General features: G+C 41.0%; 1 protein-coding gene across 2 annotated transcripts in view; it reads left to right on the forward strand.

Annotated features, from left to right (window-relative positions):
* Positions 1-25282, forward strand: part of CYB5B (cytochrome b5 type B) — a 41271-nt gene extending 15989 nt beyond the window's left edge. Inside the window, exons 2-5 of one of the 2 annotated variants that reach the window (XM_075537455.1) lie at positions 8614-8742; positions 9293-9319; positions 17842-17870; positions 18949-21707. In XM_075537455.1, the coding sequence (XP_075393570.1) occupies positions 8614-8742; positions 9293-9319; positions 17842-17870; positions 18949-18976 (213 nt within the window). In that variant the 3' untranslated portion in view covers positions 18977-21707. The other variant, XM_075537454.1, reaches the window with a different exon arrangement.
* Positions 25283-25934: the final 652 nt, after the last annotated feature.

The following is a 25934-nucleotide window of genomic DNA, read 5'->3' on the forward strand; positions in this document are numbered from 1 at the left end:
TAACACCTTTTCTGGCAGCCGACGAGTTGGCCCCTAGGTGACACTCCTGTTTCATCAGGCACATTCAAATCGCAATGCACATAAACTACCTTTGGACCTTCAACATTTCCTCCTGTTCTCCACCCTCTTCTGTTCTCTCTCTCTACCCAGCCACATGACTGTTTTTAGGAAGCACTTTTTGTCCTCTCCAAAATTTTGACTTCCATGTCATGTTGGAGAGGTATTCTGCCTGTTTGGCTAGCGGTTCCTCGTTTCATCATTTGGCCTAGTTTCCTCAATGTTAATGTTTCATTTCCCAATCAAGAGGTCATCGGTATATCAATCACTATTGTTATGTTTTTATTGCATCAGTATGGAATTTCCACCCACAGAAAATGTGTGTAATTTTTTTCCCCAGCAAGTTCTGTATTCTGTAAGTGTTGGTCATTCCTTACACGCCCTCTTTTCCGTCCATCTATATCCTGCCGTTGCCATAAAATTAGTAACCTGGAAGCATTATTTTTTATTAGTAATTTGTCCTCTTTTTTCCTGTACTAAAATGCTTTGTGTTGTTTTCTGCTTGCTGTTCTCTTTCCAACAGTGACTAGGTCAGTAAGTAGATGAACTTGAGTTCTCCTGCCGCCACATGCTTAGCCATCGTACATTTCATCTGACCAGATCTGTGAAAAGAGGATATTACACAATTTCCCTGGTATCTGTAAAATATTTTACTTGGTGATTATTGCTTGGCTTACTGCTAGATAGGAATAGATAAGAACCATTGTTTGAACTCTGACAGTTTTTATGATTTTGGTTGCAGTATCGTTACAGAGCAGATCACTTTCCATTCAACAATTTATACACATTTTGCTTCTCATCACATTGTGTGCAACCTCCTCAATGCCACATCACGAATCCCACTCCTTCTCTGTGTTTTCAGTCTCCATTTATCTTCCTTTTCTAAGTCTCCTGAACTTTATCCTTGGGTACATGCTGCCCTTTGGCTTTCAAATGGTTGATTTTTGTTGTTATGAATCATTTTATTGGGGATGCTGAAAACTCTTATCACAATACATCCGTCCATTGTGTGAAGCATATCTGAATGTTGCCATCATCATTCTGGTTGATTATTTTTAGGTGTGCACAGACCTCATACTATTATTGCTCCCCTTATTAACCTATTTATTTAGCTGAACATTTAGCTATGAGGATGAGTTCAGTTTGCCAGATCTGAAAGGTGACTAAGGCCTGAAGCCTTGGGAGTCCCACCAATGTCTATTCCAACCTGGAAGCTCGATTTTTTTTTTTTCGGTTTATGATTTTGAGTTGTACATTTTTCTCCTACTCTATTCAGAACTTTCTAATGTGATTACTTTCAAAGCTGTTGGTAGTAGGAGCTGGGCACCATTTAGTTCTTCTTGTCTTGGGAACACGGAAACTGAGGCTTGCTTGGTTTATTAATCTGTTGGATTAATTGTTTTCATGCATCTTCCATTTTCAACCTTGCTGGTGTAGTGAGTTACATATTAGGATTGTCTCTTCAGAGCACTGGGTTGATATAAATGGGCAGTATAGACATTGGATACACAAAATGGGGAGGATAAAGACATGAAGTGGCTGGTTACAAACTTTCATAGGTGGGGAAATATAGTTGATAGTATTATAGAATTATGGTGAAGGTGTTCATCTGCTCTTATTAGGCATAGAATATTGTTTTGTTCACTTTGTAGAATGTTATGTTTAAATGAAGTTGGCACATACTGAATTGTATGCATTTTAGTTTTATCCTGTTAGGTACAGATATGGTGTTATTATTTTGTTTAAAAATTATATTTGCCTAAAGAGTTGTATAAAAGTGTCAAGTTGACAAGGAGTGATCTATGGCAGTTACATGATCTGTCAACTTGTGAGGAGGTGGAGTCTGCCCTGTCAATGAGGTCACCGCTTGATGACCTCATTTGGAGGCATGAAGGAGATAAATAGCTTGCTGGAGACCAGATACACTCTTTCCCTACAAGGCGTTCCTGTTGATAATTCACATGGAGCTAGAGCTCTGGAGCTGGTGGAGCCACATGAAGACCCATGCCATCGCTGAAATGCTTCCACCACCACTGGATCCACAAGACTTTTCACCCACTGGGTGTGATCTTCCTGCATTCGGTGTCATTGCATGTGTTGTGTGAGTCTGAATGGGAATGTATAGATTGGTATCGGACATATGGGTTAATATCAGACTTAGGGATTTGATTTGGACTGGGCTGCGATGTTTTTTCTTTTTAACATTTTATTAGGGGCTCATACAACTCTTATCACAATCCATACATATACATACATCAGTTGTATAAAGCACATCTGTACATTCCCTGCCCTAATCATTTTCAAAGCATTTGCTCTCCACTTAAGCCCTTTGCATCAGGTCCTCTTTTTTCCCCTCCCTCCCCGCTCCCCCCTCCCTCATGAGCCCTTGATAATTTATAAATTATTATTTTGTCATATGGGATGTTTTTCAATATACAATTGCTCTTTGATATAAAGTTCTCGATTACACACACATATGTGGGTGTCTCTGGATTTGTTTCTCTAGTCAACTGAGACTAACACAGTTGATGACATTGGAAATTGATCTTTTAACTCTACTGTCTTGATGGGAACAGGTGAATTCAACTATTTCATTTCTGGATATCACATTGCAAGTTTAGAATTGAGTTAATTAGGAGGTTTAAACGGCACTTGCTGTCTTTCGATGCATGAAATCCCTGGGTGTATCTCAAGTTCTGTCTTTTGGTTTCATGTTGAATTGAATACATTTTTACACAGTCTAGTGCTATAGGTAGAACATTATTATTTACTCATAAGAGGATAAGAATAGGAAGCTTTTGGCCTCTTTTCTAGTTGACACTTGCTTTTCTTATTGAGTCAAAATATAGATAGACTTCTCAATGAGAAAAAAATTTCTGATAAATTTTAACAGCTCGCTAGTGCTGCATTATTGGCCATAACTAGGGAATTAAGCTTTTCATTTGATGAGCGACCACATAAGGTACAACTCTTGGTCTCTCCCTACTTGGAAAAAAAAATAGTAAACTAAACCAAAGAGACATGAAAAAAATTAGTCTGAAGACTAACAGAAGTTAGAAGTCTGTCTTCTGAGCACGACACAAGAACTAGATGGCGCCCACCTACCACTGCAACCACTCTGAAAGAACTAGTCTGAAAGGGACGGGAGAATCCCAAGGCTTTGACCTTTAGATACCCTTCAGGCCTGGGACTGAACTTACACCCTCCCCAACTTTGAGTCAGAGATAGGCAGACCTGGAGGTACAGGAAAGTAGCAGGAAAGTACATTCCTTAGAACCCTCAACCATCAGAGAGGGATCCAAAGAGTAAAGCTCAATGCAGGAGGAGGTAACAAAGAAGAAGTGGAAATAGTAAACATTGGGACAAACTGGGAAGAGTGCTGTTACATAATGCTGTTAAATTGTGAGGATTATAATGTCACAAGACAAAATATTAATTACTCAATGAAAAATTAATTTGCTGTGGAATTTTTTCAACCAAATCATGCCCCTCAATTTTTTTTATCTAAGTTGATTTTTCAGATAACTAAAGCTTAGTCTTGGAAGAGTAGAGGTCTTTTAAAACACTAATTATCATTTAGTAATTTTTTTTCATTTATGACAATTACTTTTGTCTTTTGTTTCTTCTCTTAGAAATGTTTGGATACCCCAGGGTTTTTTGTTTGTTTTGTTTATCTTAACCAGTTTGATAGTAATCTTTCTAAAATGAAACATGTTCTCTGAAGATTTTACAAACAGACTATGGAATACAAATGGATTTGTCTTAATGACTTGGGACCATGACTAAGGAGAACATTCTGTCTTAGAATACATGGACCTTATCTGATCTTTTCTGCTGTCTTTTGTGTCCCATTTCCTTTTTCCCCACTTTAGTGTTTCTGTCACAGTGTTTGTGTCATACCTGTTGGTACAGAAGTGGCTTTGGTGCGGGTGATTACCTATATGACTTTGGTGGGTTTGAGTTATATGTGAAATGAAGATCAAGTTGAAGTGACTGAAATGGTGGCATTTATTTCTGACTTTCAGAAAGTTTTGCTCATCTTCTTTGTTTTTTCAGTTCTGACTCATAGTGACCCTACAGATCAGAGTAGAACCACACCCTGTGGTGTCGAAAGCTGTAGACATCCTAGAGCAGACAGCCTCCTCCTTCTCACAAAGAGGCTGCTGAGTCTGGAAGGTCCATCTTGCAGTCAGCAGCCTAACTCATATTCTACTGTGCCCATGGCTCCCTCTGTGATTGAAGGAAGCTAGTAATTTAATCTGGATGATTATTGTAGTAACAGTATAGATCTCCTAACTAATTTGGGTTTTTACATTTCACCTATAATTTCTCTCCCCGCCCCCCCCCCCCCCCCAGTGTGAGTAATGAGGAGTAACTGTGCTATGAGGTTTTAGGACCTTGCTATGTGCTCCAGCCTGCTGAGAAGCCTGGACTGTCCAAACCTGTTCATAGCTCATAATGTCAACTGGGAGGGCTTAGGAATTTCCTGACACTCCCAGATTGTAACCGGGTAAATGGGCATAGTGTTGTCCAACTAGAAAGATCCAAAGTTACCAACCCTTAAATCTCAAGGTTTGGAGGTTATTAAGATTCTTGAATAATTGAGAGATCAATGGAGTATATGAGAATATAATTTTGAAAGTCTTCTTTAAAAGATGGTCTTATTACCTTGGAGAGGGATAATTAATCATGAAAGAATGTTTATTTGACCTAGGGAAATCCCATATATACTTGAGTATAAGCCTAGGTACCTCATTTTACCACAAAAAACTGGGGGGGGGGTTCAGCATAAAAAATGTGCTGAACCACCTTCCTAAAACGATTGCTAAAGACAAATGTCTGCATAAGAAATGTGGTGAAGAAAGCTGATGGTGCCTGGCTATCAAAAGATATAAGGTCTGGGGTCTTAAAGACTTGCAGGTAAGCAAGCAGCCATCTAGCTCAGAAGCAACAAAACCCACATGGAAGAAGCACACCAGCCGGTGTGACCACAAGGTGGTGAAGGGATCAGGTATCAGACATCAAAGAACAAAAAATCATCATTGTGAATGAGGGGGAGTGCAGATTGGGGACCCAAAGCTCATCTGTAGGTAATGAGACATCCCCTTACAGAAGGGTCTCGGGAGGAGACGAGCCAGTCAGGGTGCAGTGTAACAACAGTGAAACATACAACTTTCCTCTAATTCTTAAATGCACCCTTCCCCCCACTATCATGATCCCAATTCTACTATACAAATATGGCTAGACCAGAGGATATACACTGGTACAGATAGGAACTGGAAAAACAGAGAATCCAGGACAGATGATCCCTTCAGGACCAGTGGTGAGAGTGGCGATACTGGAGGGTAGAGGGAAGGTGGGATAGAAAGGGGGAACCGATTATAAGGATCTACATATAACCTCCTCTCTGGGGGAAGAACAACAGGAAAGTGGGTGAAGTGAGAGGCTGGACAGTGTAAGACATGACAAAATAATAATTTATAAATTACCAAGGGTTCATGAAGGAGGGTTGAGCAGGGAGGGAGGCAGGAAAATGAGGAGCTGATGCAGGGCTTAAGTGGAGAGAAAATATTTTGAGGATGAGGGCAACAAATGTGCTTGACACAATTGATGTATGTATGGATTGTGGTAAGAGTTGTATGAGCCCCAGTGAAATGATTTTAAAAAAGTGTGTTGAGCAAACTCGGTTTATATTTGAGTAGATACGGTAATTTTTTCGGAAGGAAGGAGGGCAAGATGGTAGTGCGGTTAGCTATTATGCTTTCCTTTTTCGCAAACCAGGGCACACAGACCTATTGTCTATGTGGTACAGATATGTATAACAGAACCTTAAAAACAAACCAAAAGCGGAACATTTCCCATTTCATCAGTTATTACACAGACAATTCAGTGACATTGAGCATGGTGCGTAAATGTTGACACTCTGCACTTCCGAGATATTCTGTCTCCCACCATTAACAGAAGCTCAGTGTCTCCCTTAGCAGTGACTCCCCTTTAACCCCCCCCCACCCCTGTAACTACTAAGTATTGATCTCCAGCATGCGCATTTCACAAAATGGGGATCATACAAAATCTTCACCATTTTGGGACTGACTTTGTGATTTTTTTTGGCCCAGTGTTTTCAGGGTGCATGCATGTTGTGGCTGTCTCAGGACTTTATCTTTATGGCAGAAAACTCTCATAGTGTGTGTTTACCACTCTGTGTTGTTCTGTTCATGGATGTTGAGGGTGTTGCTACCTAGTTGTGAATAGTGCACCAGTGAAATTTGGGGAGCTGGAATTCGCCTTCCTGCTTTTAATACTTTTGGGAAACTCTAGGGTTGAGCTTGCTGGGTCTTTTGGGTAGGTCTGTGTCTAATTATTTTGAGGGTCTGCCAAACTCTACAGCCCACAGTGGCTGTCCCTCGGGTATATTCTTTTTGATTAAATAGACCTGGTAGGTTTTTAATGACCTCACACCACTAGTGGCACTGAAGTGTTTTTCTGATCCCCTCAGCCTCCCAGTTCTCCTGTCAGGGCTTCACTGCCTCCACTGTCTGCTCTCTGTGCTTGGAAGTGGTGCTGGAAAAGGCTTGCCACGTGACAGATGCCCCCTTTTGGATCCCTGTCATACTTTTTAACAAGTACTAGTTCAGATTTATGTACTCAACCACACTTAATTGGGGAGTTGCCACGGGTTGGGGTGGCGGCACTTTATATAAAGCTCATTATCTGTGCTTATTTCTCCATCCTGCCTTTGAGCTTCCACGGCCTTAGCAGAAGAGTTGCTCTTAGACTTCTTTCCTTTCTAACCGAGAACACCATGCCCCTACAACTCCTCTGCTCGTATTTTTTTCCATTAAATTGTTCTCTCTCATCAGCTTTGAATGACTTAAAAATAATCTCTCTTATTCCAGGACCACCCCTTCCTCTTAAGCTTTCCTCCTGTGTGTTAAGACTGACGCCACCATCTCCACTGCAGAACCCCTTAAGTGGGCTTGCATCCCCTACTGCCACAGTGTCACAGAGTTGATCTTCTCACCAAACCAAACACTGACTTTTCCCTTACCTTCGTCCCCTGTGCCCTCCTTGTTTCATTTGACAACCTTTCTAAAACGGCCTGTCATTCCCTTGTTTTTCTTTTAAACATTTTTATTTATTTTGTGGTTGCTGAGAGTATACACAGCAAAAAATACAACAGCTCAACAGTTTCTACAGCCCGTTGGCAATGATGACATTCTGCAAGTTGTCCAGCTTTTCTCGCCCTCCTTTTCCGGACTGTTCCTCCCTCTCTAGCACAAACACACTAACCTCTAAGATTCCCATCGAGTCTTTCAAGGTGCTCTTGTCGCCTCTTGATCCCATATACTTAGAGACATTCTCTGGCTTATGAACACATTGCGTTCTTGAGTCTGTCATTTAGTTGAACTTGTATGTATCTTGGACCAGTTAGCTACAATGTGTATCTAATACCAATCAAATGTTTGTCTCACTGTACAGGATATAATAGACCTTTCTATGCATAGGGAATGTACACTTACATGTACACTAGAACATCTGTAGCATAATCATACACTAATAATGATGAAGAGAAAACTGTAGCAGCCTTCTGTAAAGGTTTATTGTCTTGGAAATCCTCTGAGGACAGTTCCACTGTGACCTGTAGGTCATGGTGAGACACAGTTGACTTGACCTCAAGGGGGTTGATTTGGTCTTGATCTTTCTCTCACAATTTGGCATGATGCAAGTAGTTAACTTGCTTGGTTGGAGACCCAAAGGTTGGAGGTTTGAGTCTATCCAGAGGTGTCTCGGAAAAGGCCTGGTGGTTTATTTCTGAAAATGTATTCATTGAGTTCCTTATGGAGTAGTTTCCCCTGTGGAGAACAAGCTGACACAGACAGGGTTGTTGTGAAGAATGGAGAATGGCTATACTTAGTAGCTAGTTCCTCATCCATGTAAATATTATGAAAATATCATGCTGTGTGAAAGAATCCTGACACAAAAGCATATTGTATGATTTTATTACTATGAAATGTCTAGGCAAATATACAGACAAATCTATAGAGACAGAAAATAATAGAGGTAGCCAGGGGAAGGGGCAAGGGGGGATTGGGGAACAACTTGGTGACAACAGGTTTTAATTTTAGTTTTGGCCAATTGGTCTGGGATTTCTTTTGGAAGTGATGAAAGTGCTCCGGAATTAGATATTGGAAATGGTTGTGTAGCATTGTGAGTAGATTATCATTATTATTTTTCATCACTCATTTGTATACTCAACGATGGTAAATCTTATGTCATTGTCAGTTTTTTCTGTAAAAATATTACAAGAAAAAAATGACTTGAAGTGGTAGATTTTTTTTTTTTTTTGCTTGGGTATTGATTCTTTTAGTTGAGGGAGTGTGGTACTTATTAAACAGATACAAGTAAGTTTGGATCCCTTTTTAAAAAAAATCAGATCCCTTTTTTTTATCTCCTGTGTTAAATAATGGAAATTTTCCTAAAGGAGCAAATAGGAGTGGAAAGCATTGTTTTGCTTTCAGAGAGCCCTGTGTGTTCATGAACTGCCTTTCCTCATAGCATCCTGGAGGAGAGGAGGTCCTGCTGGAACAAGCCGGTATCGATGCAAGTGAAAGTTTTGAAGATGTAGGCCACTCCTCTGACGCCAGAGAAATGCTAAAGCAGTACTATATTGGTGACGTCCATCCGGTAAGGACCGCCTGAACTAAGGGGGGTTGTGGAGAGGTTATTACTGAACATTCCCAGCGCAGGATGGGTGTGGTGGAGGGGAACTATTTTAATGGAAACCCATTCAACCTAGACCTGAGTTAAAATTTCTCCAAAGTTTTCTAGTCTCATTAATTAATAATAATAGAGCTCCTCATTTGCAAAGCAGAAATATATCTCTGAAAAGCTAAGCAAACGCATTTGGAGTTATTGTGATCAATTGATTTATTTTTGTAAGCGAGTTAACAGCATTTCCACCTAAAATAGTAGCTGGTTCTTAAAAGTTTCTTGTTAACAAGGGAGCGACCCTTTGGAACTATGAGTTTTAAATCATACATACCATTCTAATGCGGGACCCCAGAGTGCTTGAATTGGGTGGGGGCAGGGTCAACACCTTCTACAGATCCTGCAGTCTCCCAGGGAATTTACCACCAGTAGATAATTTCATGTTTTAGAGTTAGAAGTGTGCACATAAGGAGGTTTCATTTGGAAATGTCTTAAAATATTATTTGTTTTTCTTTTTTATTAACAGTGTGACCTTAAAACTGATAATGACAAGGTAAGTCACCAGTTTCTCTCTGTTTTAAGTGTTTATATATCTGTTCATTCAAACAAAATTGCTTTTAAAAATTATTTTAACAAGAGAAATGCTTACTATTTCCCCTCGTAGCAAAAACCCTGTTTTTCAGGAGTTTGGGCTCAGTAGCATCTCAGGAGAACAGAACAACTGGTTCTTGAACAGCAGAAAACATTTTGTTAATGCAGTCACACGTTCAAATATGAAAGCAGTGGAAACCTACCCTACCCCCACCCCACTATATCTGAACTGTGCAGATACAATTTTAAAAGAAATTAGTGTATGGGTTCAGTTATAGAAAATACCTCTTATAATATATAAAATAGGTGATAATAATTACTGTGGTAGTGGAAAAAGAATTGGAAAATTGATTTTCTCTTAGGCATGATCCTCTTTTTAATTCTAAAAGAATTGTGGAATGAAATACTTGACTGTAACAGGCATTTTCACATTGCTCAAATCTACCTCTTATCTCATATGCTCACCCTTCCCATTTACTGAGTGATCGAGCAAACCCCGAAGATGAAGTACTTGGATGCTTTAGGCATTGCATTATATACTAAGAAGGACTTTCTGTACCCTCAACCTGTGTGGTTGATCTCTCTTAGTCTTATAATTGTCCTTGACTTCTCTTCAAAAGCTATTACTGAAACTTATCATTTAAAGGGCCAGAAGGTTTGATGCTACCTAGAATGTCGTGTAAGTGACCCACCCTCTCCTTTTCCTCCTAGCTTCTTTGTTTTCTTATGGACCCAGAATTGCTGAGCAGATCTGACACAATTAAGGTTGACACAAGAATTTTTTCAGCTCAAGCGATTGCTTGACACGGTTTTTCATCTACTGACCTATAATCCAGAGTGTCTATAAATCAACTCTTAGGCTTACTACACTCTGCTATGCTAAATGGCTCACAAAAAAGGGCTGACTTCTTTTTAAAATTCTTTGCAAACTCTTTACTTTGTCTTCCCTCCCTGACAAATGTACTGTTCATTCTTGAATTCTCAATTCTGTTAATATGGTAAAATTTGAACTAAGCATGACCTTATTTCCTATATTGAGCAGGTCCAGAAAATGGCACTTTTGGTCAACATGATTCAAGGGACCATTTCACTTATTGCAGGGGCAGTGAATTATGTATTTATTTAAAATCATCTTATTGGGGGCTCTTATCACAATCCGTACATATGCCCATTGTGTCAAGCACATATAGCTTCTTGTTGCTTGTCAAAATTTTTAGAGTAATCAGATACTAAGTGAACTGCCTGTCTTAATTTCAAAGCTTAAAGAATTACACTTCTCTTCTATAGAAAACACTATCTTATATAAGCAAAATAATTAATTTGATCTGCCTCAGCTGAATTAACACTGTTGAGCCTCAGACTTTGTGTAAGAAATATAGAGAAAGAAACCCTTCAGATCACCAAGTCCTGTAATTTATAAGCTTCTAAATGTAGTTCAGCCCCTTCTAGGCGAAACAGTACTAAAGGGTGTGTTTTCATGATGTCCAAGAACATGTCTCCATCAAGGAGAGCCTTGTACTTCCAGTCATTCTACCGGACTTGTCATGGTTCAAACAAAGAAAACCTGTGGGAAAAATCTCAGGACCTCCTACATAGCTTCTCACAGAGGTACAGTCCAACTTGATCTGATTCATCAGATTTATTTCTTGCAAGAGTTTGAAATAAGTACCTCGATGTCTAGGGTGTAGATATCTCTTCTTCATTTTTCTGTCTTCGGTGTAAAAGTTCAGGATCAAGAAATGGAGGTCAAGTTCATTTCATTAATCACGTTCATTTTTGTTAAGGATGTGTGAGCCTATATTAAAAAAAAATCAAACCTTTTAAGAGGGCCCTTGTCCCTTATGTGACACTGTTCATTTCTCTTCTTCCTCCCCCACCAGCTTCATTTCTTTGCTACTCCACAGCCCCATTATCTCCCCTGTGCCTAAACCTCCGCACAGCCTCCTGTCAGAAAACACAACTTGGCTGCTCCAAAGTACAAATCAGGAACCATGTTCCAGTTTTCTAAAAGCCACTTTTCACGGGGCCACATTTAACTGTATGAATGTAAAGAGCAGTTAAATAGTGAATAATCACTTTTATTGTTAGGCTGACAGTGTAGAGTAATAATAATACACCTTTTGTGGATCTAGCTCTTCCTGGCTTGATTAGTCCCCTGGCTAAGAACCATATTTGATTTAGTGCTTTTGTAGGCTGTGAAAGCTCACCATTGAAAAAGACAGTGGTTTCTGTGCCAGGTTGCATGCATGCTTACTTTACTGAAAGTAAATGCAAACATGTATGACCTATAAATTCCCTCTTTTGACTATCCATTTACTTCATAATTTATATGGTTTTATTATTTAGCCTGCCATTGATTAGGAATCCCAACCTGCTCAAAAAAGTTTCAGTTCATTCACTTATTCAGCAGAGATTAACTGAGTAACAGTTCCATTTCCTTAAATAGTTCAATCTTATTACAGTGATTCACTGAAATAGATCTAAAAACTTGCGTCCTTTTTCATTAAAAAAGGCAGAGTTGGTTTATTTATGATACTGAAATTCTTCTATAAACTTTGATGCCCCACATACAATATGCATAATAAAATAAATCAAATAGTACAAAAACAGTATATTAAATTAAAAAGTTCCCTTCCAGGAATCCCAACCCTCATTCTCTGGTTTACCCTTCAAAAGTGATTCTATGCATACATAAATAGAGGCATAATAAAATAAATACAAAACTCGTGGGAAAATTCCATTCTTTTCATCTTATTTTTCGTAGGACCTTTTGCGGCCCCTCTTGTATTATCTCTTGCTTTAAGATAAATTCTAATACATATGATTTTTTTGTCTTCCTTTATAAAAATTTTAATAGGTTTATTAACACAATTTACATCACATACAGTTAAGTGGTTTAATATATTAAGAAGTTGTGCAACCATTACAACTATTTTTAGAGTATTTTCTTTCTTGTACTCACTATTATTAGCATTTGCTTCTTTTTACTTAAACATTTTATCTTAATGAGTGTTCTCAGTATTGGAAACTGTAGTTCTTGCATTTAGAAGGAGATACATTTTTCGCTCCAATTTACTGGCATCTATCATACATGCAACTTTTTGTTATACATGCATGTGTAATGTAACATAACAACACACAGTTTACCTTCTCTGTTATGAGAAAGGAACTAAGAAGAATCTATAATTAATAATTATGCACTGTCGTTGGTTACATTAAATAAAAAATTTCACTTTGAAGGAATTATTAAATCTTTCCGTCGGGTCTGTAATCTAATTTATTGAAGCACAAGGAAGTGCTGCAGGGTTTGCTGGAGCTCAGTGTGCTTTTAAATTTTATTCCACTGTAGCCTAATACCTGTGTTTTGAAATAGAGCATACAACATAATGGCAAAATCATCCCTGCAGTACAAAACACTGTTTACTGAGAGATTTTAAGGCTCACTGTCCGCTCTCTTGTAAAGCTCTGCTTAGAAATTATGTATGGTTTTTGAAAACCAGGGTTCAGAAGGGCAAGGTCAGAGCCTTTTCAAAACAGTTCGCCAGTGTTGTAAGACCCTTTTCACTTCTTTGGGTCCAGTCAAGACCATTCTGTGAGTATTTATAGGTGCATTCTTGAGAGAGTTGTATAGATACTTGTTCTAGAGGATGTTTTTCATCTTGGCATTTTGCCGATGTTTCTTCATGGCCAAACTGACCCGGATGTATGCTTTGCAAGGCAGCAATTTTTGAACTGCAATTCATGCTATACGAAGAAAGGATTTTGAGTGACATGTGTATTTCAATACATGGGAGCTTCCTGACAAACTACTAAACTACTCAGAGCATGTCATAGTTAAACTCACTGTCATCAAGTTCCTGTGGCTGCTTAGTGACCCTTGTCGTTAGCAGCCCAATGTGTGACTACTGTGCCGGTGGAAACCCTGTTCCTTCAGTGCTCGAGAGTTTGAAGTATAAAGTTGTACTTTAGATTTTATCCTGCAGGATCTCCTGTGTAATGGGGAAAAGAGAGTCCTCTTCAGTCCTGTTGGAAGCCCCCAAATCCTACGTTGTTTTAATAAACTGGTCACAGAGCTACCACAGTATTCTAAATAAAATGCTGCAAAATACTCTCCTGGGTCACCCAAGTACCCCTTATAACTTGCTGAAGGTATCCTGTGGCATAAAATCCACTTCTTCCCAATTTAAATACGTGGAATCCTCTTGGAATAACCAACATTTAATCTAGAAGTCAAATGTAAGCACCTGCATGCCTTATAATATCCCTTTTTTATGTAGACCTTTTGAGAGTTTCAATATTAGCTACTTAGGGAGAAGATATACTTTTTAGGCTAACTGTTATAATGTATCATAATCAGGCTTCTGGTATAGTTGTACCCAGGTTACAAACACACGTTCCTTAAGTGTGTGTGTTTTGCCGGTTCTCTCAGAAACAGTTCATGATGAACTCCAACCCCACTGACTGGTGGCACTTAGGGATGCCCCCCTTCCAGGTGAATGCCAGTTAGGACCTTTCTTTGTCACTCTGTCAAGCATGCTGAAGAGGGTGAGTAGTCAAGGTACAGTGCGTCTCTAAAGTGTATCTGGGAGAACACATCTGTGCATACCTGACATTGGACTGAACAACTTGTGTGCAATCATACACCTCTAGCCATGGGAGAGGGTTCGTATCTTCTCTTTTGAAAATCACTTTTGAAAATCATTCCAGTAGGTTTTGTTCAAATGCATTCGGTAAGAAAATTGAATAGAATTAAGTTCAAGTTCAAGGTTATCATTCCACAAGTGAGGAAACTGATTTAGCATTGAGCTCGATGATGTTAGACTTAATTTCAATTGTGAACAGCTTTACCAAAAGGTAAGTAAATAAGGCATTGTAAAATAGGTCCTTTTCTTCTACTAAGGCCATGTGTAGTGCTTCCACATATATGTAAACCTATTGTTTATTTTATGGGAAATTAAAACCTTAGGAAAGCTAGGACTACACGAATTAGTTGTATATGTTAACCCTTTTATTATGACTTAGGTGAAGATTTACAAAGCAGATAATCAGTTTTACATTCAGTGATTCGTACACAGTTTGTTCCAGCTCATCTATTGCAATATCCTTAATTTGCCAGCACTTATCCTATTTCCTTCCTGCATTTCCTGTGTCCACCTCTCCTCCTTTCCTAACCCTCCAAACTTTGTCCCCGGGTAAATGCTGTCCTTTTGATCTGAGCTGGTTCATAATTCCAACATAGGGGTGAAACCTGAAGGATGATGAAAGGCCATAGCCTCAGGGGCCCCACCAATCTATCTCCTGCCAAGAAGCCCCACCAATCTCCCTCTTTTATGGTTTTAAGTTCTGTTCTACATTTGTCTCCCACTTTCTCCAGGCCCTTCTAACATGATCCTCTGTAGAGCAGTTGGTAGGCGTAGCCATGCACCATCTAATTCTGGTCTCAGGATTAGGAGCCAGCTGTATTTAAATAGTTAATTTAGTTTGGAGCTAAACTCACAGTAGCCTCCTAGCAGTTTTGTGGCCTCCTAGTGTACTCTCGACGCCTTGCTCAGGAATGACTCGTTAGGGCTCATGCTCACCGAGCTCTCCATTGGATCTGCTTTACTGGAACAAACTCAGACTTGGCTGCGACTACTTCTCATGTTTTACATTCAGAGCTGTTACCGTTCTGCTGATCACAGATCTTACATGTAAACTGAAGTCTGGGTGAGCAGTAGCCAGCGTGACACCCAGAAGGGTAAATTACAGTCAGTCAGAAACTGGAGACTTGACTGAAGCACTCGTTAGATGAGGCGGCACAGCCCTGGAGAGGCAATGGGGATTGCAGAGGCAACGGAAGGGTGTAGGTGAAGGAAGGTTTTATGTTAATAGAATCTTTTTCTTTTTAATTTTGTAAAATTAAAAATAACTTATTTGGCTTCTTTCCAAGCTTGGCTGAGGGACTTGGCTGTTAAGAGCCGTGCCTTAAACAACTCTTTCATTATAGGTGATTAAAAATGGGGTGACTGTCGTTTGGCTGCCAGTATCCTAAAGGAAAAATATGCTTCTTTCTTTTCTCTTTTCTCTACTGTTGATCCTTTTACCTCTAGAGACAGATCTCTCTCTCTCTCTCTTTTTAAGTCATCTTATTGGGGGCACATACAACTCTTATGACAATCAATACATACATCAGTTGTGTCAAGCACATTTGTACATTTGTTGCCCTCATCATTCTCAAAGCATTTTTTCTTCTACCCAAGCCCCTGGCATCAGGTCCTCTTTTCCCCTCCCTCCCCACTGCCCCCTCCCTCATGAACCCTTGATAATTTATAAATTATTTTGTCATATCTTGCTCTGTCCCACATCTCCCTTCACCTACTTTTCTGTTGTCTGTCCCCCAGGCAGGAGGTCACATGCAGATCCTTGAAATAAGTTCCCCTTTCCAACCCACCTTCCCTATGCCCTCCCAGTTTTACCACTCACACCACTGGTCCCGAGGGGATCATCCGCCCTGGATTCCCTGTGTTTGCAGTTTGCTCCCTGGTTTAAGGTTTATTCAAGCTTGCACACATCCAGGGCTTTTTATTGTAATACTTAAGCTAGAGAATTCATTTATATGAACTACATAGTTTTTCACGTAACTGTAGATTAAGCATCATAATACATATATTGCTCCTTAATGCTCATGTAAGCCCTTCCAATTATCCCAGTTTATTGGTTGTAACTATTTTATTCTATAAATCATTGTTACATATATGTTTGAAGCATAAAGCATGTTGACATGTTCTTGATGGAATTCAGTTTTTGGTGTGACTGCTCTAACGGAGTGTTTATAAAAAGCATAATTATAGATTAATTTGGCACACACAGCATCACTACTTTACTACCTACCCTCCCTTTAGGCAGTGACCCTTACCATAGTTCTCAAACATGGTTAGGCAGCACATCTTAATTAGCCCAATTCATACTATTTTATCAGAAACGCATGCCCCCTTTCTGGTCACAACAAAAGTCTCAAAGAACTAGAGTAATAATACTCGTACAGCTTATTTCAAGCCTTGTATTAGAAGTTTTAGTTGCCAGTTTCTTTGTTTGGGGGCCTATATTAATTTGCATGGTAGTAATTTGGATGGATAAAATTGAAACGGATATCAAAGACTGCTCTAAAGTGCATCTAGGCCAGTGTGCACGGTTTCTAAGGAGCCCAGTGGTGCCGTGATTAAGGGCGCAGCTGTAACGGAAAGCTTGACCACTGAAATCCACCAGTCACTCCTCAGGAAAAAGATGTGGCAGTGTGATCCAGAAAGATCCAGCCTCAGAACTCTATGGGACAGCTCTCCTCTGTCCTGCAGGGCCCCTACGAGTAGGAGCCAGCGTGGCGGTAACCAGTGTAGCTTGTTGGGTTTTTAGAAATTCATGACCATTTTTAAAATTTGTGGTTAATCAAAGTCAGTGTACATACCTCCTCAGTGACCAAGGTATTCGTCTGGATAGCAGTAACCTGTGTTAATTGACTGTTGTCCCCTGGCAGTAGGTTACAGGCCTTTTGTACTATTGTGGAAGGAGTAGCATCATTTGCAATGTCCCTAACTAAATTGGGTAGAAACATTTGAGTAACAGTTTTATTAAGGTGTAATCTACATACCATACAATTGATCCACTTGCGATGTAAAAGCCTTCGGTGCATTCAGAGTTGTGCAACCATCACCCCATCAGTTGAGAGCATTTGTGCCGTCCAGATAATGATGCTCACCCCCACGGAGCCACTTTTCCTGTACCGCCCCTCCCCACAGTCTAAGCAGCCCCAGACCTACTTTCTGCCTCTGGAGATGTGTCTCTTCCAGATAGTTTTTATATAATAAATGGAATTATGTAATATGCGGCCTTTTTTACTGTCTCTTCTCATTTTCCATGTTTTCGAGGCCCAGACGTGAATTTAGTAAAAAAGCTGCCAAAATTTTGTTTTTCAGTTTGTTATGTTATTTTCCTCAATTTCATTCTCCTGCTTTCCATTGTGAAATAAACTCCAAGGTCTTCGAGCATAATTATGCTGATCTCAAAGAGTGAGCCGAATTCATTCTGATACGCCGTAAAGCAGTCATCTGCTTGATCGGTTAACATTCCGGTTTATCTCATATCACCGCAGAAGAGTTTATTGTGTTTTCAAATGTTTTTAGAAAGTCGTTCTGCACTGTCGCCAGTGGCAATCCCAGCTGAACTAGATGTTGCTCCATGGCTTCAGATTAGTTTAGCTTAGTATCGTTTGTAGGACTAGCGTTTTTTATATGTAAAATGTGTAGGCCGCTACTTTATATTTTCATTAGTGGCTCTTCACGAGGGCTTCTCTGTCAGGGATAAAATTCTCTCATTGCGTACATATTCTTAAACACCAACATGCAGGGTAGATGGAAGTTCTGCTTTGGGCTGCACCATTTATGTGGCTAGTCGAGATGATCTATATAAACTGTGTTAACCTTTGTTTTTAAACTTATGCTTCTTCCTCAGGACCCTCTGAAAAATAATTCGTGCAAAAGGTAGAGTATCCCTTTTTTGAACTTCCTTATTATGCTCTCCATAATGCCAGGCCAAGGACCTCAAGGTGGTGCCGGTTTCAACCGGCTTTCGTCAACTGCTTTCGCCCAGTGTTCAGCCTTGGTAGCCCTGCCGAGTGTACTGCTCCGCCTTGTAGTCACTCTGAGTTGGAGGTGATTCAGTGGCTGAGGGGCAAGCTCTCTCATAAATATACACATATAATGTAACTTAAAGAGTATATTTTGACAGCAAATTCTTTTTTGGCCAAAAGTCATTGTAAATACAATAGTTCCTTGACATGAGTGAAATTCATTTTTAGTGTCAGCCACTCTTAATCATTTCAGGGCTGATGCTTTCAATGCCTTTAAAGATGTGCTGTGACATAAGTGAATCCCAGTTTGAGGCCTGTGTGCATGGACAAGTACTCGCTATGACACGAAGCCAGTCATGCACCCAGTCTCCGTAGCACGACCTAGCTGTGCATCTTCCACGTGAACTCAATCCATTTAATCCTCACCAGCGCTCTCTAAAGTAGGTGCTATTTTATATATTACAGAAGGGAAAGAAATGTATCTTTCAGAGTCAGGTTCACACATTGGGGTTTTCTCAGGGGTTTATAGAAAGTTTCTCTCCTGCGGGGTGGTTGTTAGGTGCCTTAGAGTTGCTTCCAACTCAGAGCAATCCTGCGTACGACGGAATGGAACCCTGCCCTGCCCTGCACCATCCTCACAATGGTGACCCTTGAATCCATTGTTGTCAATCCGTAAACAGTAGTTTTAGCTCTGAAAGGTACAAATTGCTATTGCTTAAGTGTCTCTGGGGGTTACAAAATGTCGAATGTTCAACTATCAGCTGAAATGTTGGCAGCTCAAACCCATGCAGAAATACTTCAGAAGAAAGGCCTGGCCAGTCTGCCACGGAGCAGCGGCACTCTGCAGTGAGGGGTCATCATGGCTTGATGAGTCACAGCCATTCAGTAGCATCTTTGTCTTTAAGTATCTGCTTGAGGTGATTGTGAAATCCTTGGCTTGTAAGAACTATCTTATAGAGATTACACAGATCATCTATGATCTTTTTCAGATTCTACTTCAAGCATGGTAGAGCATGAGAACTTTCTTTTTCTTTTTTTTTCCCATCGATGGTGGAACATACAAACTGAAAGGGAGCTAATCAATGTACCTGCCTTCCTATTAAGGACTTCTCGGCATATCCTCCAGAAAGCATTTGGAAAGACAAACCACGTTTGCAATTAATTTGTACTGCACATGCAACTGATTTAAGAAATAAGTCTGTGCTCTGGGGTTTCGTGCCATCTTGTTAGAAACCTCCCAACCATGAGAGCCAAGTGGAGGAAGAAGAGAATGCACACACTGAAGCGCAAGAGAAGAGAGATGAGGCAGAGGTCCAAGTACAGCAGCCGGGCGCCCCCTCCAAAGCCACAGCTGCAGGAATATGGAGTGCCCGAGGCCAGGACACTGCTACAGGCTGTTGACTGCATGCGACCCACTATCTCTGGATCTGGAATGTCCGTCGGCATTCAGTTGCCACAAGCACCCAAGAGATCCGGCACCTTCCTCACACCTAACCAGTCCGGCTTTGATCCTTTGCCCCGGACCTAATATATTCTGGACTAGTTCTGTCTTCAGTTGTGGCTTGATGTAATGTGCACAATAAATCGTCTCTTTTGCCTTCTTAGCTGAAGAATCAGAAAAGAAAAGAAATGAGTATACAAGAGTTCCTGCAAATTGATTTTTAAAAAATAACAAAAGCAGATTGGAGAAAAAGATTAAAATACACCCATAGGTTATTTTATCAAAAACACAAATGCAAGCATATAATAAAAAGGTTTTCAAAAACAAAAGTTTCCTCTCACTAGTCAATAGAGAAATGCTGAGTGAAATACTGGGCATACCCCATACCTACCAGATTGGCAAAAAAAAAAGTGTTGAAAGTAATTGTAATTAGTTAAGAAAGTGAATTGCCAAGACTCATAAGTTTTCTTAGCAGAGAAACAGCTTGGCATTCTTTAGTAGGTGTGACTGTGTGAGTAACTTTACGTATTCCCAGGGATTCCCCCAACAGCAGTGTATGTGCATGTGCAAGAAGCTTGTACGAGGCACACTCGTGGAAGCATAATTGTGACTATTTTAAAAATGGTGTAACCTCAGTGTCCACTCACTAATAAAATTAATAAATTCTGGAATATCCATACAATACTACAGAGCATATATAAATCAATAAATCGCTCCTATGAAGATTCTTAACTACAACAACATGGAAAAAAAAGAAAGCATATGAAATGGAACAACCAGAGCTAAGTGAAAAGAGAAGGTTTGACGTTATGGAAAATGTTAACTCATGTCAGTGAACAATGTGTACAAATCGCCCCATGAGGGCCTAATGTGATAACATAGACTTAACCCTTAAAACCTGAATTATTATTTAAACACATCAATAAATCACCACGACCTCCAATAACTGGGCGAGCTGTCATAGTGCCGAGAAGTTAGTCCGAGATTCAGCTCCTTGGAGGCTCGATCAAAGCTTCCCCTTTTCTGTCCTCAGCAGCAATGAAACGACGCTCTGCTGGGCTGTCTCGACAGTGTGGCCAGCCATTGTCCTGAAGAACTACGCCTCAATGTTTTCTAAGGAGCTTACTTCTGAATCCTTCAGTTGTTGGTGTTTGTTTTGTTTGCTTGATTTTTGTGGTTCTCCTGGATCTTTGAATTCACGAGTCTTGCGGAGAGATGCCCACAAGGTCCTCGTGAGCCCTGCTGTAGTAGAGATAACGTCAGCTTGCCTCTTGAAGCAAAGCTCCCAGCTACCATTCTTACTTTGTCCAAGGCAGCCTTCTGCCATACTTGAGTGTACAAAATGGTAGGCATGTTCGGCAAAGAGAATGAGAAAGATTTTTTATTATTGCATGTCAGCTGGTTTTATTGACTTCAAAACCCTTCTTATACCGAGACCATATGTGCCTTAAATAGAAGGATAGTCAGGCCCCTGGCTTATAGCAGAATTATACACTCAAACCAGCCCTGTTAATAAGCTTGTTGAAAGAGGAACATTTATTTATTTTAAGGAGACTGATTACTGTCTTGACAATCCTAAGAAAAGTCTCTGGTAGTACTTTTTCTGGCTGTCTCTTAGTTGCTGTACTTTGTCAGCACTATCAATATGTTCTCTGTGGGTATGTGTGCAGTCTCTTGGTATCCATGCTAGAGGTTAGGAGCCTGGGCTTGGAATTTGGCCTCACTTACTAACTAGCTTTGTGATTTGGAGTACAAAGCTTCCATTTGTTTATAAATCGAGAATCATAATAACACCAATTTCAGAGGGTTGCTGTGGAGATTAAATTTTAAAAACATGAGGCAGATGAAACAGCCCAATAGAAATTGCTGTTTCTAAAAGGCATCAAATGTTATAATGCTTAAATGCTCTTTTAGTGTATGTTGTAATTGTACTTGTTTGTCCTGTTTTTAAAATGTTACTAGTATAATATGTGGGGGGACGGACTAAGAAAATATTAAACCACTTATAACCCCATGACTCAAAAGTACTGTATAAGCGGTGAATGTGTGTATACTTTGTTGGTTTTGGGTATCACACCATTTATTCTGCTTTTAACCTTCTTTGATTTTTCTGTTTTTGTTGTTTCTGTTTAATATTGTTAATCCAATCCAAGTAATTTGGTTTCTTCCAGCTCCTATGTGATAAAAGCAGCTAGATTTCCCAAGGCAAATCAGGACCCTTTGCCCATAAGATTATTAAAATGTGAATGCAGAAAGATAGCAGTTGTGTGGTATGCAATGTTCACCCCTTTCTTGCTTTCTTCCCACCTTTAGTTGCTGGTCACTTTGGGTCCTCCCGGTCCTAGGTGCGATTCTCTTAGGCTTCCTGTACCGTTACTACACGTCCGAAAGCAGATCCTCCTGAGGAGGCCTTGGTGGAACCTGGAAAGCACAGCACGTGGGAGTGAAACCAGAGACTTGCTTTGGGGGCTGCAGAATTGTCCGCCTCTTGAATCCTGTCAGTTGTATACTTCCCTCTTGGCACCAAGGCAGCTGGCCGGATAGCCACCTCGGACCACGACCTTCTTCTCCCAGAGCCTTATCTCAAAAGCATTTGCTCCCATGGCTGTGTTCTTCTCAACATTTCCTTCTTCCACAGCTTACCACAAGTACCTGTCCATTGAAAAACTTTTTCACGATTGTAATTGGTATATTATGGTTATATTGCCTTTTGTAAGAATGCCCGTGTTCCAATATTTTAAATATATACCACACTGTCGCAGTCAGGCAGCACCTTCTGAGTTTTCCATCTTGCATTTAAGTAAATACTAAGTTTTTAAATGTTCAGATTTACTTCTCTCACTTGTTCAACTCGGCTAAGAGATTTTAATTCATGAAGTATGCATCTACTGCTTAAAGCACAACAGCCATTAGTCTTATATTTGTCCAAACCCATCCATTGGCTCAGGTTATCTCTTCTAGGCTCCCTCCGGGACTCAGTGCTTTTTTAAGGGGGTACTGGACAAAACTATGCCTCCCTTTTATTCCTTAGGGGTGAGAGGACATAGGAGGAAGGAGGGGATATGAATTGGGATGACAGGGCCTGGCAAATGTAATTTTTTTTTAATATTGAAAATACTACTTTATGGTCATACTTTAGTAAAAGCACCAAACTTCAGCCTTCTCTTCAGCTTGGTGTCTTGTTAGCCATCTGTCCCCAACCCTTAAATTTTTTGTATTGGTACAATATCAATTTATAATTATGTCTCTAGAGCTTTACCAGGGATATTTGCTGGGTGGTTTTTTCCTTTGCTTGTTTATGGATAACTATTATTTCCGATTGCTCTCTGTACAAACGTGAAGCTCCACACGGACCACGAGGCAGTCTTTGTGGTATCATGACCCTGGAAGTAGGTGCATGCTCTCCTCTAGCCTGCATTGGGCCTCTGGGGCCCCGCCCCGACTGTGGCCTTGGTCTGTTGTACCCCTGGAATCGACATGGGCATCGCCCAGGGCTGTGTGCTTCATTGACGAGCAGATTTCCGATGAGAGTTGGGCTACTGTGCTGTTACTGTTGCTACTTGGTTCAGAAATGTCTCTGGCTTCTCTCACGCTCACTGGGTCCCCAGTGGGAGCACCTGCTGGTACAGAACCCTGCCTGTTTACACCCCAGACTCTCCCCGCTCTGCCACAGGGCCCTGGTCCTATTCAGCCGGGTGCAGCCAGCTTCCAGGAGGGCCCAGCTCACTGTCTCCTCCCCCTCCCAGCTTGCCAGGGACTTGAGGAGACAGGAAACTGCCCAGCAAACCCGTGTCTGCCTTTCCAAACTATTTCAGAACAAGTTCAACCAAGGTCTTGTATCCTGTGCTTTAGCAGTTGAATGCATTGAAGATTCATCCAAATAATAGTAACCTCATGCTTGCACACAGGGCTGTGATGTTGTGGAATCCTTTTAGAGCAGTGGTTCTCCACCTTCCTAAGGCCGCGACCCTTTAATACCGTTCCTCATGTGGTGGGGACCCCCCCCAACCATAAAATTATTATCCTAGCTACTTCCTCACTGTCATTTTGCTACTGTTATGAATCAGGCGACCCCTGTGTCAGGGTCGTTTAATCCCCTAAAGGGTATGACCACAGGTTGAGAGCCGCTGGCTTAGAGGCTTTCACATTTACTTTTCTATGTAGAGGCCCAGGTGTAGTCAAATGGTTTATCTTTCAAACAAACTTTGTATTATAAGATGCTTCTTTAGGACAATTTCTTGCCTTTAAAAAAACCCCCATGGTTTGTATGTAAGAAAAGTAGTGGGACTGTGGCTGTGCCTCGGTTTGAAGGCCAGGAGGGGTTATTTGGAAAAGTTGCTGTCCTGGTTGAGCTGCAGGATTACTCGGCGAGGCCACGGTGGGGGAGGGGAAGAATAGGGAAGACGAGGCGCTGGGAAAAGGAGCGTTCCAGCTAAGCCAAGCCAGAAAGTCACAGGGCTCCATTGTAAACGTGTTTGTTGTCAGTCTCCAAAATGCAGTGACAACCGTCTGGCTTCTCAGAAAGGATTAAGAATGACAGCTCCTGTGTTTGTTGTGAAGGGTAAACACCAAGGCAAACAGGTAATGTTTTTCTGCTTCCCGAACTTGTTTTTTGCACGGGATATCCCTTCCTGTTAACCCCCTCTGGGCTCTTTACTCTTACTCCTGCTGCCTATGTAAATTGCCAGGTGAAAGGTAGAGCTTGTGAGAGTCTGCAGAGATTTGTCTCAACAATGAGGGACCAGCTGATACCAGCCAAGTCCACCTAAAAGGTCTTTTTTTTCAGAAGCAGACGGGTGATCTGGAGGTCCGCTTTGGTCAGTCGGGAAAACTCCAGAGAGCCAGTAGAACCCTTCCCTGTGGGCTGCCGGCTCCTCCCCTGGAGCAGGCCTCTGGGGACTTTGCTTGTTTGTTCCCGAGGAAGAGTAGCTGCTGCAGTCTATACTGCACAGGGAATTAAATAGGAGAGCGGGTGTCGTGAGGGGACGTTTGTGTCTCCAAAATCAGAATGGGAGTGCCAGTCGTCCAGAATGCCCTGCCCTGGCTCATAGGAGTTGGTTTTGGTTTTCAAATGACTTTCACATTTGAAAGTGGGGAGGACAAAGTTTGTATTGTGCTTGGTTCTCATGTGACTGCTGAAGCCAAAACAGTGCACTGGCACCTCCCATGTGGGCCCTGTGGAGTTCTTTGAGCAGTTGTCAGAAATGGGTGTGTTGGGAATCAGCAGCATTGTTCCACGTTCACTCACTTACCCTACTGAGCAAGGAAAACAGCTTCCTAGGCCAGGCCCACTTCTCCGGACAACACCAGTGGTCCCCACTTGGTTAAATTCCATTTGGGGAAGTGACGTTAGCGATATCAGTGTTAAGACCTCTTTACTCTAGAAGTGGGTTCCAACATGTCTCAGAATGAAACTGACTTTTTTTTAATCTATCTCATTTTGATGCCAACTGTCCCAAAAGACTTGGGAAGTTTAGTCACAGTTGGCTTCCGAATTCTGAAAGGGCTCAGCTTGCAACTTGGGGGGTGGGGGGAGGGTGGTGGTGATGTAGCAGGGAGAGAAATTTGTCCATGACCACCTCTGTCTCCAACATCTTTCCTCTAAGTTGTAATAGCTACTCTTGTTTTCACCTCACACCTACAGCCTAGATTTGTTATTTGGACAAACACCATGATGATGATTTATCTTCCTTTTGTATTTCCCCCTTGACTGTGAACTCGTGACATTAACATTCTTGGTGTGTGTGTACTCAATAATGGCATTTGTTTACCTATTTCATCTTGACATATTTTGCACAAAGGTCTTTGTCTCCTGCTGGTGGAATGTGCACACAGTGAATGCTTGTTGGGACTGGACACAATAAAGACTCTGTTTCCCTTTTCTTGCCCTGACTGCAGTCATTTAAAAACACTCTCTTTTTTTCCCCCTTTTTTGTTTTGTAAGTAGAAATGTTGGCTCTGTAGGCCTCAGGTGCTCAGGAAGAACGGAATTTGAGAAGTCTGAAAGTCCACCTGTTTCTGGCCTGATGCTGTGTTCAGTGTCCCTGGTGTCCCTGGATGGGGGGTGGGCCATGGGCCTTCACAACTCTGGCTGCCTGCTTTGCTCTGAAGTGGGTTGTGAGATGCAGAAATCCAGGCTTGTGCTGTCTGTGTGCTCATGAGGCGGGGAAACAAGGTTGATGGGTTTCCATTTTAATGGAAACTCTCTGATAAGAAGCCAATCCAAGGTAATGATGTTTTGTCATCCATGTGCCAGTTTTCATGTGATGGCTTTTCTTGCCACTAAGTAAGCTCTTGGCCTTCTAGTGACTGTATTAATAGGAGAAAGAAATGAAATCATTTTAATTTCATTTACCTGGAAAACATCCTGGCAGTCTTCTAACAGTATTGATTGGTCCCTGGGCTTGTTCATTTTCTGCCCCATGAATTGAAGGTTATTGATTGGACCATTCTTATTACCAGCATCTGAGTCCTAGATCTCCTCTTCTACACAATTAGGAAATCCAGCGACATAGCAACTGTTGCTGATGCTGA

This window comes from Tenrec ecaudatus, chromosome 18 (genome assembly GCF_050624435.1).
Source record: "Tenrec ecaudatus isolate mTenEca1 chromosome 18, mTenEca1.hap1, whole genome shotgun sequence".
Taxonomy (NCBI): Eukaryota; Metazoa; Chordata; class Mammalia; order Afrosoricida; family Tenrecidae; genus Tenrec; species Tenrec ecaudatus.